The 16,138-nt window shown below is 35.6% G+C and overlaps 3 protein-coding genes across 3 annotated transcripts; 2 read left to right on the top strand and 1 right to left on the bottom strand.

Moving 5' to 3' along the window:
• Positions 1–837: 837 nt before the first annotated feature.
• On the top strand, positions 838–2,573 carry LOC144660744 (uncharacterized). The gene is made up of 3 exons (XM_078521482.1): positions 838–978; positions 1,505–1,828; positions 2,403–2,573. Exons 1-2 carry the CDS (start codon positions 848–850, stop codon positions 1,791–1,793), a joined length of 420 nt encoding a protein of 139 aa, XP_078377608.1. The 5' UTR covers positions 838–847; the 3' UTR covers positions 1,794–1,828; positions 2,403–2,573.
• Positions 2,574–5,260: 2,687 nt separating this feature from the next.
• Positions 5,261–5,961, bottom strand: LOC144659200 (uncharacterized). Its single transcript, XM_078519635.1, has 2 exons — positions 5,722–5,961; positions 5,261–5,513 (listed from the first exon to the last, which is right to left on the bottom strand). Exons 1-2 carry the CDS (start codon positions 5,841–5,843, stop codon positions 5,261–5,263), a joined length of 375 nt encoding a protein of 124 aa, XP_078375761.1. The 5' UTR covers positions 5,844–5,961.
• A 4,527-nt stretch (positions 5,962–10,488) lies between these two features.
• Positions 10,489–12,452, top strand: LOC144660749 (uncharacterized). The gene is made up of 3 exons (XM_078521488.1): positions 10,489–10,629; positions 11,102–11,381; positions 12,289–12,452. The coding sequence occupies exons 1-2, from the start codon at positions 10,499–10,501 to the stop codon at positions 11,349–11,351; spliced, it is 381 nt and encodes a 126-aa protein (XP_078377614.1). The 5' UTR covers positions 10,489–10,498; the 3' UTR covers positions 11,352–11,381; positions 12,289–12,452.
• Positions 12,453–16,138: the final 3,686 nt, after the last annotated feature.

Raw genomic sequence — 16,138 nt, 5'->3', positions numbered from 1 at the left:
ATAGTGAGAAATATATAAATATTTTTCTATTTCAAAACATCCAAACATTTCCGGTTACTTTTTACAAGGGTTCACTTATAAGTACTCGGATATATGATTGTTTTCAAAAGGATATTTAATGTTGCCATGTAACAGAAAAATATTTACCATGTTTAATAAAAAAAAAGTGACAAATCAAAACATTGTGGTGGGGATTTCTTAAACCAAATCAAACCTTTTTTTTTTTTTGGAATTTCCTTCAGAGAAGCAGTTGAGGGTTCAAAATTGAATTCGAACATACATTAACTTTTTCCAAGATTAAAATATTCTGTTGAAGGCGAATACCTCCGAAAGCGCTTAAATTTTTTGATAAACGATATAAAAATATGGATTTGCTTTATTTGAAAAGCATATCCATACCAACGATATTAACTCAGTTAATCAACAAAGTGAAGTAGTTGAGAAAGGTTGGGCGTTTCAAGTGACGTCAGGGAAACGTTTTGAAGGTTTACGGAAGATCGAAGTTAAGACCACGCCTTAACTTCAGAGGTGGTCTTTTAAACTTCAATATATAGTTATATTTAATAACATGTAGTTACTATTTCTATACTCAGCGGCTACATGAGAACTTTATCATATTTGGGCATCTCGCCGATTAAAAACATAAAATAGTCAGTAAAATAAAAAGACTATGTATATAATTGTAACTAAACTTAGTTTTCAAGTGAGTAATATTGACGTGATTTGTCAATATCTTTCCTTTTTTCGGCACGTTGGCAGCAGGGCATATCCGAGTGCTGTTTTACCCAAAGGTATAAAAATGCGACATTCAGTTTCATTTGTTAGTTCGAAGCAAGAAGTCTCCACGATGAAAGGATTGATTCTTGTAGCTCTTGTTGGCTTTGTGTTTGCCATAGGCTTGGCATTGCCATTCACTGACGATGAAGCTGAGGCTTATGAAGCTGAACTGAAGCAAATTGGAAACGACATATTTCAGAGGTAAGGAATAAGTGCAATTGTACTTGAAGAAAGACGAAAGTCGAGAAACGAAAAGAAAAAGACAGTATATTAAAAAAAAGTCTCCCTTGTTTTGCTCTTCACATATGATCATTTTATTCTCTTTTAAACAAGTTCTAAGGCAAAGCATCGACACGGAAAAAAAGTATTTCGAAATTAAAAAGAGGGAACTTTGGGGTTTGACTACTGTAATTCCAAACTAAAGCAAGTCTAGCTTTCCCCTTGCAATTTAAATGTAACGTGCTAATTCATATCTCAACTGACGACTAATAATGTATCTTTCAAAGATCATCGACATAGAAACATTGCCATGCTATATTTTTCTAATGTTAGTTGGTCATTTGTATTTTAACATTCAGTGTACTCGCGTATTTTTGTTGTAATTAGATAAAATTATGTGAAACAGTACAAGTGATTTTGTTTTATGTAGTTGAGCGCCAAGGTTTTAAAACGGCGTGTAAACCATTTACATTTCTTTCTTTCTTTTTTGTTTTCGATTCTTCATCAGCAACCCTAAGTTGGATGATGGTGATAAGGATTTGGATGAAGACGAAATAGATAGCGATGGCCACGATGACGCCGAAAACGATGACGATGAAGATGCAGATGACGAGGATGAAAACTCTTTGTCTGATCCATTGGACAAAGAATTGGTTGAGAAGTCTTCTGATCCAATACTGCCCTTCCTTATATTTCGCGGGGCTCGCCGACTTGCTCGCCGCTTCCGACGCCGAAGATCCCGTCGTGGACGAAGATTTCGAAGATTTTTCCGACGTCGTCGCCGAAGCCGCGGTTGAAGCTTCGGTACTGAGGGACTTCAAATCAACTGAAGGTAACGAGAACGGAAACATTTTTTTTATCTTCGTTTTTTAAATGCTTTTTTTTAACAAATATATTTCGTTTCGGACCATTTACATTTTTTTTTCTCAATAAATAATCACGCCAAAGCTCACAAAGAAAACGAGAAAGACTTAGACTAAATAAACGACCTCAAAGACTCGTGCATTGGAGCCAATTGTGTAACACTTTGTTTTCAATTGCATAAATCACCTATCGATTTTATTCGTAATTTTGAATAGGGGATTTGCTATATAACGCTGAAATTGTTAGTAGCTGTTTAAACTTCATTTGCGGAAATTTTGATATGTCAACCATTGCATATGTCCGATCCATTTTAGAAGGAGGTCTGGCCAGAGGAAACAAGATAGGCTTAAAATATCTGTTATAGAATTTTGATCGGATAACGGACGCTTAGATTGGTCGTCTCGTCATTTTGCATGGACTATGTAAACACGGTTCTAATATGTAATGCAAACACATGTTTTGATAATACGAAAAACTTACGCAAAGGGTATGTGCGTGACTTATTTTGCTTTAAAATATGTATACTTTTTTCGTCTCATTAGGTTTACAAGGATATTCCACGGATGAAGAATAACAGAACGCAACTTTCAAAATGCTCTAACGAAACTAAGCTGTTAATTAAAAGATTCATGTAGAATATAAAAGCATATGAATAAGCTTGTATCAGCCTTTTTATAACGAATAAATGAATATTTAATTCATATTTCAGTTTTGTCTATCAGTAACAAAAAGCCGTTGGTAATAAATGTTCTCTATTAATTGGTTTGTTCTGGTTTCCCTTTCATCATTGAGATAGAAATACCACGTGCACTGAGCTACTGTTTAGCTACATGCATAAAACGATAATCATTTGCGTGTCAATGTAATTCGCGTCTTCATTATATTGGTTTTTAGTACGCTTAGCGATTGGCTTGAAATCTGGTGCCTTTTTCTCCCATCCAATCGTAGGTACAGCCATTACCAATCGTGCCAGATGTTACGACTAGCTGACACTCATTTTTCCGCGCTTCGCAACAGCTACATGCAATCGCTTCAGGTTTGTTTATTTCACTCTACTGTTTGCGTCCTTTGTGACCGACCAGAGAGATTACTTTAAAGGGGTGTTGGTTTTATGTTTTCACTCAATTGACAATCGTTCTATCGAAAAGCCTAACCCTGTCAGTTGGTGGAAAGTTTTCTCACATTTGAAAAAAAAAAATTATCATCAAGCTCATCTCTTCATCTCCTCGTGTTTATGTTCGGTTTTGCTTATTCCTGAAATTGAACGCAAGCTAAGACTCAGGGACGGCGGAGCCGGGGGGGGGGGAGGGGAGGAGCGAAAAAATAAAGACAAAAACAAAAAAAAAAAAAAAATCCTCCAATAACCTGAATGGTTTAAATAGTATTGAAATACCCGGAGCTTGTTTATTATACTTGTTTACTACTGAGAGAAGGGTCTTTTAAGCTTTTAAGCCCCCCTCCCCCCACTTCAAGTCATTAGTCAGCCCCCCCCCCCCCCCCCCCCCCCCCCCCCCCCCCCCCCCCCCCCCCCCCCCCCCCCCCCCCCCCCACCCCCCCCCCCCCCCCCCCCACTTGGGAAATTGATCCGCCGTCCCTGCTTTCTGATTGCCCGGTCCACGGAGTGCGTATTTCAAAAGATACATCTATTTTCCTGTACAAATATCCGCCCAGCGTGATGTACACTAGTACAAAGACATGAATTGCCAGCACAGGTTTACTGGATAATTTCCGGCGTTACACTTCAAATACTTTTCCGGTTACACTTCACAAGGTCGAGCTTGGACTAGCCGCAACGAAACGTATGGTCGTTTTTGTACTTCTTATACACCGATCTCAGGGTGACTTAGCGATCCGGATCCAATAGCTTGTTTTAAAAGAAATCCGTAGAATGCGTCCACGATTATGATTTCTTTATTCACTCCAGGAGCTGTTTTAGTATTATAGAAATCGTCGTCTGCAAGTTACTAGCCGCATGGGCATTCCCTCTTCTCTCTTCCCCAGAATTTGTCCCTGAGATTTTTAAACAACAGAGCAGTCGATCACTGGTGGAAAGAAACTTCCGAGAGTTTCTGCCTACTTTTGCGTGTAAACACTAGAATGTGAATGGCCATGGGGTGCGAGTTCAATGCCAAATTGCAAAAATGTGCCCAGCAACATGTTCTTCCGTTTCCTTTATTTGGCATTTACTTCAACCCGATTTGTGGAACCGCTCTTGTTGTTAGATACACCCTTTGTTCTGGGAATGTCGTGGGCAATTATTTTGTTATCTTTAACGTATCCGTAGCGATTTCCCATGAGAAGTTTCAATGTAGGTCCTGAGGTTACACACAAAACACAATCCCCTCTCGCATTTAGATAAAGTCGTACTTTCCCGAGAGCAAAAGGCCTAGTGGAACCGCAACTATTGCTTGCACCCGAAGAATCGTTTTTTATATTTTACAAAGTGTTAGAACTTTGTATGAAAAAAAAAACCTTATATAAAAAAAATAACTATTTGTAATTAAAAATAATTATCACAAAATCTACGTTTAATTTTTTATATAAAACAAAGATCAGTACAGTTTTACGCTTTTATCTACCATAGCTTCCAAACTTTACTTTATCAAATTTTTCTAGTATTGTTAATTGACAGAGCTTGGCTTTTCCAGTTTTGTTCATGGAGGGTACATCTGTAGAGAAAAAAAAAAGTATAGATTAAACAATGAAGATGTCTACTTTTAGAATATATTAATTTAATTTCTTTCCTTTTTCTGTGTACATTTCTTTAAGGGACAAATGAATTAAGGAAAATAATACATTTATTTAGCAACTATATTACTGACTCCGGCAAAAATATTACTTACTTCAGGCATTGTTTCAAACATAAATTAATTATAAAATTACAACCAAATGCAGGACAAAAAAGGCCTTCTTTCTTAGATTTTATTGGTAAAACAATAATAACTTGACTACCTAGTCTTTGAAAAAATGCAAAATAAGAGAACAGAACAACAACAACAACAACAAAAAACCACAACAACAACAAAAAACAGTTTGCATGGCGTTTTATAACGTACGTTACTATAACAGAACATCAACACGAAATTCTACGCAAAATTAGTTGTTTGCAAGTTGTTAAAGATAATACACGCTAATCATTATGTTTTTTTTTTCAGGCGTTCTTCACTTAAGGCCCAGAGAACCATAGTCGGCTTAATCTTTCAAGGACTAGCTATGAAGATTTTTTATTGTATTCATTTACCATTTTTTTTTTGTTATCTTGTTATCTTTACGCCTCATTTCTGAAGTGAAGTTGAAACTGTGACTTAAGATTATCAGTAAAAAGTGTCCTAACTAAAGTGAAAACATGAAAGCTCAAAACTTGGGGCGTGCATAGCTAGAACTGGCAGGTGTTGTTTCTTTAGCCACGGAAGCGGCGGAAGAATCTACGAGTGCCGCGGAAGAAGCGACGGACTCGAAATAAGCGCCGTACAATTTGGCGATCTGATGACTTCTCTATTGGATTTGATAAAGAATTGTCGTCATCTTCGTCGTCTTCGCCATTATCATCGTCATCATCATCATCTTCGTAATCTTCCTTGTTGTCTTTGTTTTCCTCAAAGTCATGTTCATCTTCACCTACATCATTATCTGCAGCATCCCAGTTCAAGTTTCTGCGAAAAAAAATGACAATAACATGTGTAAGTATTTAACACAAACTAACTGCGAATGCACAAGCGTTGTTTGACGTATTCCAAAAAAAACAATTCAGCAACAATTTTGCTCGTGTGATTGGAACAATGTAAAGCAACTGTTAAAGCACGCCACATCGTTGTCTTTCATAGAAATTTAAGAGAACGTTTAAGCTTATTTTTAGCATACCTTTTTTCATCTTCTGATTTAAAGTCATTGTTACTTGTGCCATCTCCATCTTCACTAAAAGGAAGTGCCAAGCCTATAGCCAGCACAAAGCCAACCAATGCTAACAGGAACAGTTTGTTCATCGTGAAGTCTTCTTCGTCTCTGGCCTGTGAGCAACTCCAAATGGTGCATTTTATACCTTTGGATGAGAGGTAATCGGGTGCACCATGTTGACAAGATGCCAAATGATTAACAAATATTGCAATGCTACTTTAATGTTATTCGCCAAATAACCTAAGTTTGTCTACACAAGTACTCTATGTTTCTATTTGATACACTTGTTTTTCTCGACCTTCCAAATATAACCACTGGCACTGGAATTACCACTTTTAAAATATTTGATCAATACTTTCCCCTTAATATTGTGGAATAATAAAATAGTAACACATTAAGCACTTATATTTTAACAATTAGTCGCATTAGCTTATCGCCTAATGTTGTGTTAAAGGGCATATGGTTTGAGAGGTTTGCTTCCGAGGGTGGTCTTATATAAAAAGTCTTAATTCTTCCTGATGGGTGTATTTCTTCTAAGAATAAATTCTATTTACAAATAGATTAAGATTTATTATTTTGATTAACAAAATAACTATAAACTTGACAAAACTTAGAGAACTTCTTTTTTCTTTTGTTTTGGGTCCCCGTTGAGACAGAAGACAAGTGATAATTTAAGAAAAATGTTTTTTTTTTCAAATTCCAGCTTTCATTTTTTTTTTTTGTAGCATTATATTATATGATCAGCATCGAAGGAATAAAAAAGCTCCTAACACAGGCGTTGTCTCCTGGGTTCAGCCAAGCGAGCGTAACACATCGTGTGCACAATATCACTAATTTACCTTCGTGAAGGAAAGTTTGGAATTTCAATATTAAAAAACGACAAATGGTTGACTTACCACCGTGTCATGTTTGAAAAGAGAAAGGCACTGTATTCTGATTAAAATTTCGATCCTTAGGAAAATCAAAATGTCGGTTATAAAGAGATTTTTGAGAATTGAAGGGAAGCTGTAAGCTGCTGGTAGTCGAGGTGATAGAGAATGATTGTGAATGCGGTACTGCACAAGGGAAGAAGAGAATATCAAATAACTTTCCATTTACTGAATGAGCATTGTTGAAGCTTTTCGCAATCATTAACTAATCTTATATTTTACAATTTGCTACGATGGGATAACAGTAGGTAAAAGAAAAAAAAATATATATACGTTTTTTTCATTTCTAGGGTTCTTTCACTAAAGGATAGCGGGAGAATAGTGTAATGTGACATTATAAATTTTAGGTATTTTATTGAAAGTGGACATACAAACAATGGTTGAATGTAAATAACTCAGTTTTTCAAGTAAACGTCGAAAGATACCAGCTTCATTATTTTATACAGAGAGACGTTTTAGAATGTACGTATTATTTTGATTTAACCAGCCAGAAACTCATTGTTGCCCTTAAAAAAGCCAAGATGTTTACACGCCAAATAATTACACAAAAAATGTCCTGCCATCCTTCTGATAGCTGTGTTTACTTCTTTCACTTCGTGCTTTTTCTCGATTTATTTTTAAATAAACTAATTTTAAATAGATTTATGTTTACCTTATTTTCTCGATTAAACGCCGGCCTTGATTAAACGCCGGATCAAAGCTGCTAATTTTTAAATAAACGCCGGGGGCGTTTGATCGAGGTCCCGGCGTTTATTCGAGGTCCAGGCGTTGCCGTTTAGGGACTTAAAACTTTATATCCGTAACATTTACTTGCTCCCATGTTGTTCATATACGGTGTTTCGGTTCTGTTTGTTACAAATCGTGATTTCAATGTTCCGCATGCTGCACTGTAACTCTTGGTAATAATGTTAGAAAACAATCCTTAAAGTGATATAGAACAGAAGTATTTTTCTAGTAAAGGAATGATGTATCCTCTAGATGATATGCGACCATTCAAATCCACTCACAGCTTATTTTCAACCTGATATTAATTCTGGTGAATTTGATTTGAAAAACAATATATACCAATAACACGAAAATAAGTTAGTATACAGTGACGTTGGGTAAACTGTATAACTATTGGCAAATGTGTTATTTCAAGGGTCGTGTATTGCTTTTAGAAATTATATCTTCAATATCAGTGATTAAATGAGATAATTGTATTTTCTCATTAAAAATGGGTTAAAAAGGGAAGGCTTTCATGTATAGAGTAACTTAGCTTGTGATTTTCTGGCACATTGTCAGCATATATATTGAGTCTTTATCTGTACTCTTTTTGCTTTTACACTTCAAAATGTAAATTACTGGTAAATATGCTGAAGTCAATGGCAGAAAGGACAATACAGACTTTCTTTATCCAATGTTCACCAGGAGCAAATAGAAATGAAACCTGATAGACTACCTCTAGTAATACTTTGTTGAATATGTTTTTCTTCTACGGGAAAATATATTACCCCTAAATGACCAAAATATGTATGCTTTGTAGCTATATGGTCTTCTAACCATAATTGAAAGCTGCGTTAAATGTATTTTCTTGTTCAAAATGGGTTAAAAAGGTAACAACTTTCCATAAAGTCGACTTTGAATTCTAGTATATCTTATCTTAGCTTGTGATTTTCTGGCACATTATCAACATGTGCATTGAATATTTTTTTTTCCAATTCCTTTGGCTGTACATTTAATTTTAAGATGTAAATACTCGTGGACGTCGTTTTTATAACTAACTTTTACGGGAAAGTATATCACCCTAAATCAGCAAAAGAACTATTGTACTTTTTATCAAAATGTGACCAAGCTAACTAGACAATCATTATGATCTCCTAACCGTAATTGAAAACTGCTTTAAAAGCATTTGGAAAGAGCTTATCGCTGGGATTGTAGTTTGCATGAAAATATAATGAGAGTAGAAAAATTTCTTAGTAAACAAGCAGAATACCTTTAAGTATTCACAGAACGGACCTGCTTGCTTACTAAGAAGTTTCTCAACAAACATGTCTTACAATTAAAGCTCAGACATAATACGTCCCGAAGTACGAATAAGTATTTTATGACTGAGGATGAATTCATGAATACGGGTTCTGGTTTAAGAGGCAATCAAAGGGCTAAAGGAAACAGGACCTTTTACCAACTTTATGCAAAATTCGAGCAGAATACCACATCTTGAAAACTGCGTTCGTTAGAGAGTTCTAAAACTAAAACTAAACACGAAACGACGCAGGAAAATATATTTATAAAAAAGCCTCCATTTAACTCAAAAATGGAGGTTTAGATATATATTAGTCCGCGGACATTATCTGTTTTGAGAAGTGAACAGTTTTCCGAGAGCGAAGCCTCGAGGAACAGATAATGTCCAAGTACAAATATCCGTGCATATTTTTAAAGCCAAATTGCGACTATTGTTTTCATTATCCTTCAAATATTTATAGGTCGCTTATATTGGGAAATTTTTCCCTCAAAACTTTTAATCGTTAAAATAATTCTGTTGGCGTTCAAAGCATTGTTGGTCTGTTCAAAAAGTTTAGTTCTATTGAACATATGTTTAATTTAACGATTTTCTCTGGTTGAACACTGAGCGTGCAAGCATAAATCACAAAGTTGATAAACGGAAAATATCGCTTGGGCACTTTCCCTCGAATATTTCCCAATTTTAGTTTTAGTTGGGGCCTATTGTGTCAAGTGACGCTTACTAAACAATCGCGCGTGAGCGATAATATTTGATGGATTATGAATTGTAATATTGCCCGAATAATTAAGTTAAGGTAAGTTTTTAAACCCAGTCGTTCTTACAACACTGTTCCTCGCTTTTTGTGAAACTTCGGTCCTGATTGAAGTATTGAACTTTCTGGCCAAGGAACAGGCAGCGGAAGCCGCGATTTGACGTTTTACTTGTGATTACGTAGTTGGAAGTAATTCATTGACACGAACATGGCAAGATAGTGAGAAATATATAAATATTTTTCTATTTCAAAACATCCAAACATTTCCGGTTACTTTTTACAAGGGTTCACTTATAAGTACTCGGATATATGATTGTTTTCAAAAGGATATTTAATGTTGCCATGTAACAGAAAAATATTTACCATGTTTAATTAAAAAAAAAAAATGAAAAATCAAAACATTGTGGTGGGGATTTCTAAAACCAAATCAAACCTTTTTTTTTTGAAATTTCCTTCAATGAAGCAGTTGAGGGTTCAAAATTGAATTCGAACATACATTAACTTTTTTCAAGATTAAAATATTCTGTTGAAGGCGAATACCTCCGAAAGCGCTTAAATTTTTTGATAAACGATATAAAAATATGGATTTGCTTTATTTGAAAAGCATATCCATACCAACGATATTAACTAAGTTAATCAACATAGTGAAGTAGTTGAGAAAGGTTGGGCGTTTCAAGTGACGTCAGGGAAACGTTTTGAAGGTTTACGGAAGATCGAAGTTAAGACCACGCCTTAACTTCAGAGGTGGTCTTTTAAACTTCAATATATAGTTATATTTAATAACATGTAGTTATTTCTATACTCAGCGGCTACATGAGAGCTTTATCATATTTGGGCATCTCGCCGATTAAAAACATAAAATAGTCAGTAAAATAAAAACGTATGTATATAATTGTAACTAAACTTAGTTTTCAAGTGAGTAATATTGACGTGATTTGTCAATATCTTTTCTTTTTTCGGCACGCTGGCAGCAGGGCATATCCGAGTGCTGTTTTACCCAAAGATATAAAAATGGGACATTCAGTTTCATTTGTTAGTTCGAAGCAAGACGTCTCCACGATGAAAGGATTGATTCTTGTAGCTCTTGTTGGCTTTGTGCTTGCTATAGGCTTGGCATTGCCATTCACTGACGATGAAGCCGAGGCGTATGAAGGTGAACTGAAACAAGTTGGAAACGACATATCTCAGAGGTAAGAGATAAGTGTGATTGTACGTGAAGAAAAACGAAGGTCGAGAGAGGAAGAGAAAAAGACATTTTATTTAAAAAGGGTAACCTGTTTTGCTTTTTTAGATATGGTCAGTTTATTCTCTTTCTAGGCGAGGCTTGATATGAAAACACTTAAAATGTCCAAATTAAAAAGAAGGAATTTCGGGGTTTGACTACAGCAATCCTAATTTAAAGCAAGTTTAGCTTTCCTTTTGCATTTCAAATGTAATGTTTAAAGGACAGAGACATAGAAGCATTGCCATACTACATTTTTCTCATATGTTAGTTGATCATTTATATTTACCACTGTACCCGCGTTTTTGGTGTGTGTTATAATTAGTTATGATTATGTCGAACTGTGCAAGTGATTTTTTGATGTAGTGAGCGCCAATTCTTAAAGACATCGTGTAAAACATTTTTCTTTTTTTTCTCACTTTTTTTCGTTTCTTGTTCAGCAACCCTAAGTTGGATGATGGTGATGGGGATTTCGATGAAGACGAAAACGATAACGATGAAGATGCAGATGACGAGGATGAAAACTCTTTGTCTGATCCATTGGACAAAGAATTGGTCGAGAAGTCTTCTGATCCAATACTGCCCTTCCTTATATTCCGCGGAGCTCGTCGACTCATTCGCCGCCGTAGATCCCGTCGTGGACGACGATTTCGAAGATTCTTCCGACGTAGACGCCGAAGCCGTGGTTGAAACTTTGGAACTGCAGCATTTCAAATCAAGGTAACGAGAAAAGAAAACATGATTTTTTTTTGGTTTTGTAACAGATATGTTTCATTTCGAACCATTTCTTTACTGTTGAAAGTCTTTACTGATTTCTTTTCTCAATGAATATTCACACCAAAGCTCCCAGAACACGATACAAACTTAGACTAAATAAACTACCTAAACGTATAGCGCAGTGGCGCCAAATTTGTAAGTCGTCCGTATTTTCACTTGAATAAATTATTTCCCATCCCGCCCTTTCCTCCATGAATAACGGGGTGCGTTTGAAATAAGTCGCCGAATTTGCGCATATCTTGAGATTATTTTAAAGACTGATAGAGCTCCAAATGTGATTTCATACATTTTTTTCTTTCAAACGTGGTTGATAATAAAAGCAACTACCTCTCATTGTTTAAATTTTGCCAATATGTATGTTTTCTTTTACGGTCTGACTGCAACAGACATTCCTTACCGTTATCGTTCGTTAGTTACGTCACCAGAAATGCCGGCTTATTAAAGGCTGCTGCCTCAGTATTGCTAAAAAGTTAATTTAACTTCAAAACGTATCGGTTTCTTTGCATGGCATTTATATTTCATGTTGTTGATTTTGACTTTTTTTGCTATTATGATGATGATGATTTACTCTATAAAGCTGAAATTGTTAGTAGCTGTTTGATCTTTCTTTGAGGAAAATTTGCTATGTCAACCATGTGTCTATTTTACGAGAAAGTTTGGCCAGAGGGTTAACAAGATCAGCTTATAATAATTCATGTTTTTGTTATTGCCTATATTGGCTGTCTCGCCAGGTAAACAGGGTTGTGATAGTGCAAACACGTGTTGGGATACTTTGAAAGACTTACGCAAAGACTACTAGTGTGGCTTTTTTTTACATGTATTTATATGTTTTTTTTTTTCATCTCGTCAGGTTGACAAGGATATCCCAAGGATGAAAAAAAGAAGCCACTAATAAGATGCTCTACAAATAAAACTAAGAAATAAGATTAAAACTCATGAAAAATATAAAAGAAAGCAAATTAAAAAGCTTGTCTTAGCATTTTCATAAAGAATAAAAAATAAACGTTAAATTTATATACCAGTCTCATTTATGAGTAACAACAACAACAACGATAACAACAAAGAATATTGGCAATAAAAGTTTCCTTTTCTAGGGTTTGCTTTGCTTTCCTTTTTCTTGCGATATATAGCGCTTAGATGGTGTTCAGTTACATAAAGGGATCAAGAGCGATTTTTTTAGCGTCGCATGTAATTCGTGTTCTCATTGGTTTCCATAACAACTTTTTGCTATAGGCTAAGGAATCTGGCGCCTCTTTCTCATTCAATCCGATTAATACCATAACCAATTTTGTGAGAATCAATACTCGGAGCCTGCTTATGCGAAAAAAAGATGTCCCTGATAGGAGGAGGGTTAGACTCTGTCCCAAGCCATCTTTTAAGTAGCGTTCACATGAAAAGGGCTGTCCCTGTCAACAGGGCCAAGAATTGACCCTCCTTGTGTCGCGCTAGCTCTGTATGTCCTAAATTGCCTCTTGTAGGCGAGTCAAAAAGAGCGAAAGATTTACATGGGCAAAAGTTGGCTCGCTTCCCAGGGTCTGTCACTGTGTCCCTGACGACAATTACAGGCTTTCTGAGTGCAGACTAGCATATTTTTCTTATCGATCTGTGCCGAGAATTATTTTCTCAGTGAGCTCACTAAACTATTTTCTAAGAATGTAATAGGCATTTCTTTATAGTTTTCGTAACCTTCTTACGTGAAATTTGTTTCTATAGAACTGTATATGTTACTCTGTTATTTTTATACATTTTAAACGGCATGATTTATTTCCAGAAAATGGGACCTTCCAAAAAGTGTGTCAAACTTGACAGACTTAAAAGAACACGAATTGGCGAAAGTGCTTGAGTCAACGAAAAACCACTGTAATGGTCCATTTAAGAGCATTGTTTATGAAAAATTCGGGGAAGAAGAGGCCAGGCACCAGGAATTGTTCCGAGGAAAAATATAAACATCTATGTCTTCACCGTTATATCTCGAAATGAGAAAATTAACGAGGCTAGAAAACGCGAGTTTCCATTTTTAACCAATTTTGGGTTTCACAAATTTTAACAATTCCCAAAATTAAGGTTTCAATACACTTGCAAAGATCTGATCTTTACATCAAAAACAAAACATAATCAGGTTAACCATATGCCAAATGATTAGCGATACTGCAAGGCTACGCTAACGTTATTGACCAAATAACCTAAGTTTATCGACACAAGTACTCTACGTTTGTATCTAATGCAGTTGTTTTCCTCGACCTTCTAAATATAACCATTGATACTGTAAATACAGGATCAATATGTTCCCCTTATCATGAGAAATTTAGTTTGATTCTTATCTACTCCTATCAATAGCCCATCTTCAATTCTTCGTTTTGTGGAATAATAAAATAGTAACATAAGTAGCTTTTATATCAGTGTGCATTTATTATGTTATTTTAACAACCAGTCCTATTAGCTTATCAGTTAATCTTGTGCTTTTGGTTGATCGGTTTCCGAGGGTCGGTCAAATATGAAAAAGCTCTCTACCTGACATGAATACTTCTTACGATATATTATATATATATACGTAAACAAAATTAGTATAAACTTAACCAAACTTCTCTTATGGTAGCAATATTTAGTAATATTTGATGGCTACTACTGTTTGACTGAAGATAAACCCATGTGTTTTTGTGTGGACTTTAAAGTCTACACATTGTTGTGATGCAGTTTTTTCCGATTGAGGGGTCACTTTCCGTGATAACTCGGGTTAGTGCTTTCGGAAGTTTTCGACAGTGATCGGAGAATCCGAAGTTTCGGTGAGATGGACAGCCAAGGAAGTAAACCCAGAAATTCGATCAGTATCGAGTAAGTCGCACTTAATTATTGAATATAGAAGCCTTTTCTGACACATCTTTCGAAGAGCGTGTGGTTGCTGGAAAATATTCATTAAGGAACAACTTCAAAGGCAGCGGAGACGTAGATGAAAAGTGAAATAACAATCGCGACGGCTGAAATCTGCATATCCAATGAGCTGAACAACTGCGGTCGTAGGTCACGTATCTTTTTTTTTCACACTTTTAACTCACTTTCCGCAGTGTTTGTTTTTCTGTGCGGCTTGAGCATATTTGATTCGCATATTAAAACGAATCAAATGTCTGGTTATTTATTTCTTTCAGCTTTGCCACACAATGAATGCACAACGAGTTGTATCAAAACAAGTTCGCTGATCATGTTGTTTTACTTGCTTGGACTCCGCGATATAATTCACCTGCTCCACTTCTCTCAAGTGGTATATTTAACAGAAGACCGATGTCGAATTTAGAACTGAACTAAAACATTGTCATGAAAGGATAAAAGTAACATCGAACCGTAGAATATGCATATATCCAAACCGTGCGACAAATAATTTAATTGTCGGTTCAAATAACGTCCTTCGCCGCCTCTCAAAACACCGACTCCAAGTGATTATTTCGTGAAAAGAAAAATATATTTCTTCGCCTTTTAACGCAAGCTACTAAGAAATTATTCCAAAAAAGGTTAAAAAAAAAAAACTCAATGAAAGAAAATAAGTTTTTCGATGAGTTGTTTACACAAGCTTTACACAAAAAGTAAGGGTTGTGTAAACAAGCAATGCGAGAAAGGTTCACGTGCTCCACGCAACATTTCTTTTTTTTAATGAAAATAGTATCCTATCTTGCTAGCGGTAAGGAAACGCTTTTGGTCTAATAACTGCTGTTCTTGTAGGATTCTAGGTTTTTATTTGCATGAAAAAAGGCATTTGTCGTGAACGACGCGACAAAGGGTAACACCACGCTCATTCACATTGCGTGACATCCCAAGCGGCAATGGTAACGTGTGTTTCTTGAAGCGTAGTACATAATACAAGTAATAGTACACTTTGTTCTTCCAACAGTCTTGTAAAAAATAAATTGATTGATAAGTTCTTTGTTTTTTCGCCTTGTATCTCGAATTACTCGATTCGAAACTTGAAGTTGTTGAGTGCTACAGTAACTCATTGATTAATTCATAATGCCAACTTTTATTCAAATGAAAGTCCACACATGTTCGCATAGCGGACTCACTTTTACTGTTATTAAAAGTGATCCATCAAGCACGTTCATGACATTTTTTTAAAACGAACTCCTACTTATTTTTGCAGCGGAAATATTGTCATCGAAAGAAAAGCGGAAGAACAACAGCAAGTTTTATCTGTAATCTTATTGGTTCCTGAAACGGGAGCGTTTTCCTGATATCTGGCGAAGCAAAAGCAACAAAAATACGGATAACATAAAAATGATAAAAAATAATAATTATTGCACGTATACAGACCTACACTATAGTGACAATGTGAATTTATTGGCAAAGTAAAGGAGCGAAGAAAGAAAGAAATAATGCAATACTAGTGTCGTATCTAAAACTGTTTTCCATCAAAGGTGTTAGGCCGAGGTTCATGCACGGTTTGATGAGAGTTAAGAAATTTCTTAGTAAGCAAGCAGGTCCGTTTTGTGAATACCTTTAAACATGTCTTACAATTAAAGCTCAGACATAATGCGTCCCAAAGTACGAAGAAGTCTTTTATGACTGAGGATGAATTCATGAATACGGGTCCTGGTTTAAAAGGCAATCAAAGGGCTAAAAGGAAACAAGACTTTTTACCAACTTCATGCAAAATTCGAACAGAATACCACATCTTGAAAACTGCGTTCGTTAAAGAGTTCTAAAACTAAAGAAAT

Source organism: Oculina patagonica, chromosome 7 (genome assembly GCF_052425735.1).
Source record: "Oculina patagonica isolate OP01 chromosome 7, crgOcupat, whole genome shotgun sequence".
Taxonomy (NCBI): Eukaryota; Metazoa; Cnidaria; class Anthozoa; order Scleractinia; family Oculinidae; genus Oculina; species Oculina patagonica.
Note: the sequence above shows the minus strand (reverse complement) of the source record. Positions and strands in the feature narration are given on the sequence as shown.

Bases quoted from the DNA above. Each gene is read 5' to 3' on its own strand.
- LOC144659200 (XM_078519635.1), bottom strand. From the start codon at position 5,843: ATGAACAAACTGTTCCTGTTAGCATTGGTTGGCTTTGTGCTGGCTATA. The intron at 5,514-5,721 runs GTATGCTAAAAA...TTTTTTTCGCAG, and splicing joins AAATCAGAAGATGAAAAAAG to AAACTTGAACTGGGATGCTG.
- LOC144660744 (XM_078521482.1), top strand. From the start codon at position 848: ATGAAAGGATTGATTCTTGTAGCTCTTGTTGGCTTTGTGTTTGCCATA. The intron at 979-1,504 runs GTAAGGAATAAG...ATTCTTCATCAG, and splicing joins GGAAACGACATATTTCAGAG to CAACCCTAAGTTGGATGATG.
- LOC144660749 (XM_078521488.1), top strand. From the start codon at position 10,499: ATGAAAGGATTGATTCTTGTAGCTCTTGTTGGCTTTGTGCTTGCTATA. The intron at 10,630-11,101 runs GTAAGAGATAAG...TTTCTTGTTCAG, and splicing joins GGAAACGACATATCTCAGAG to CAACCCTAAGTTGGATGATG.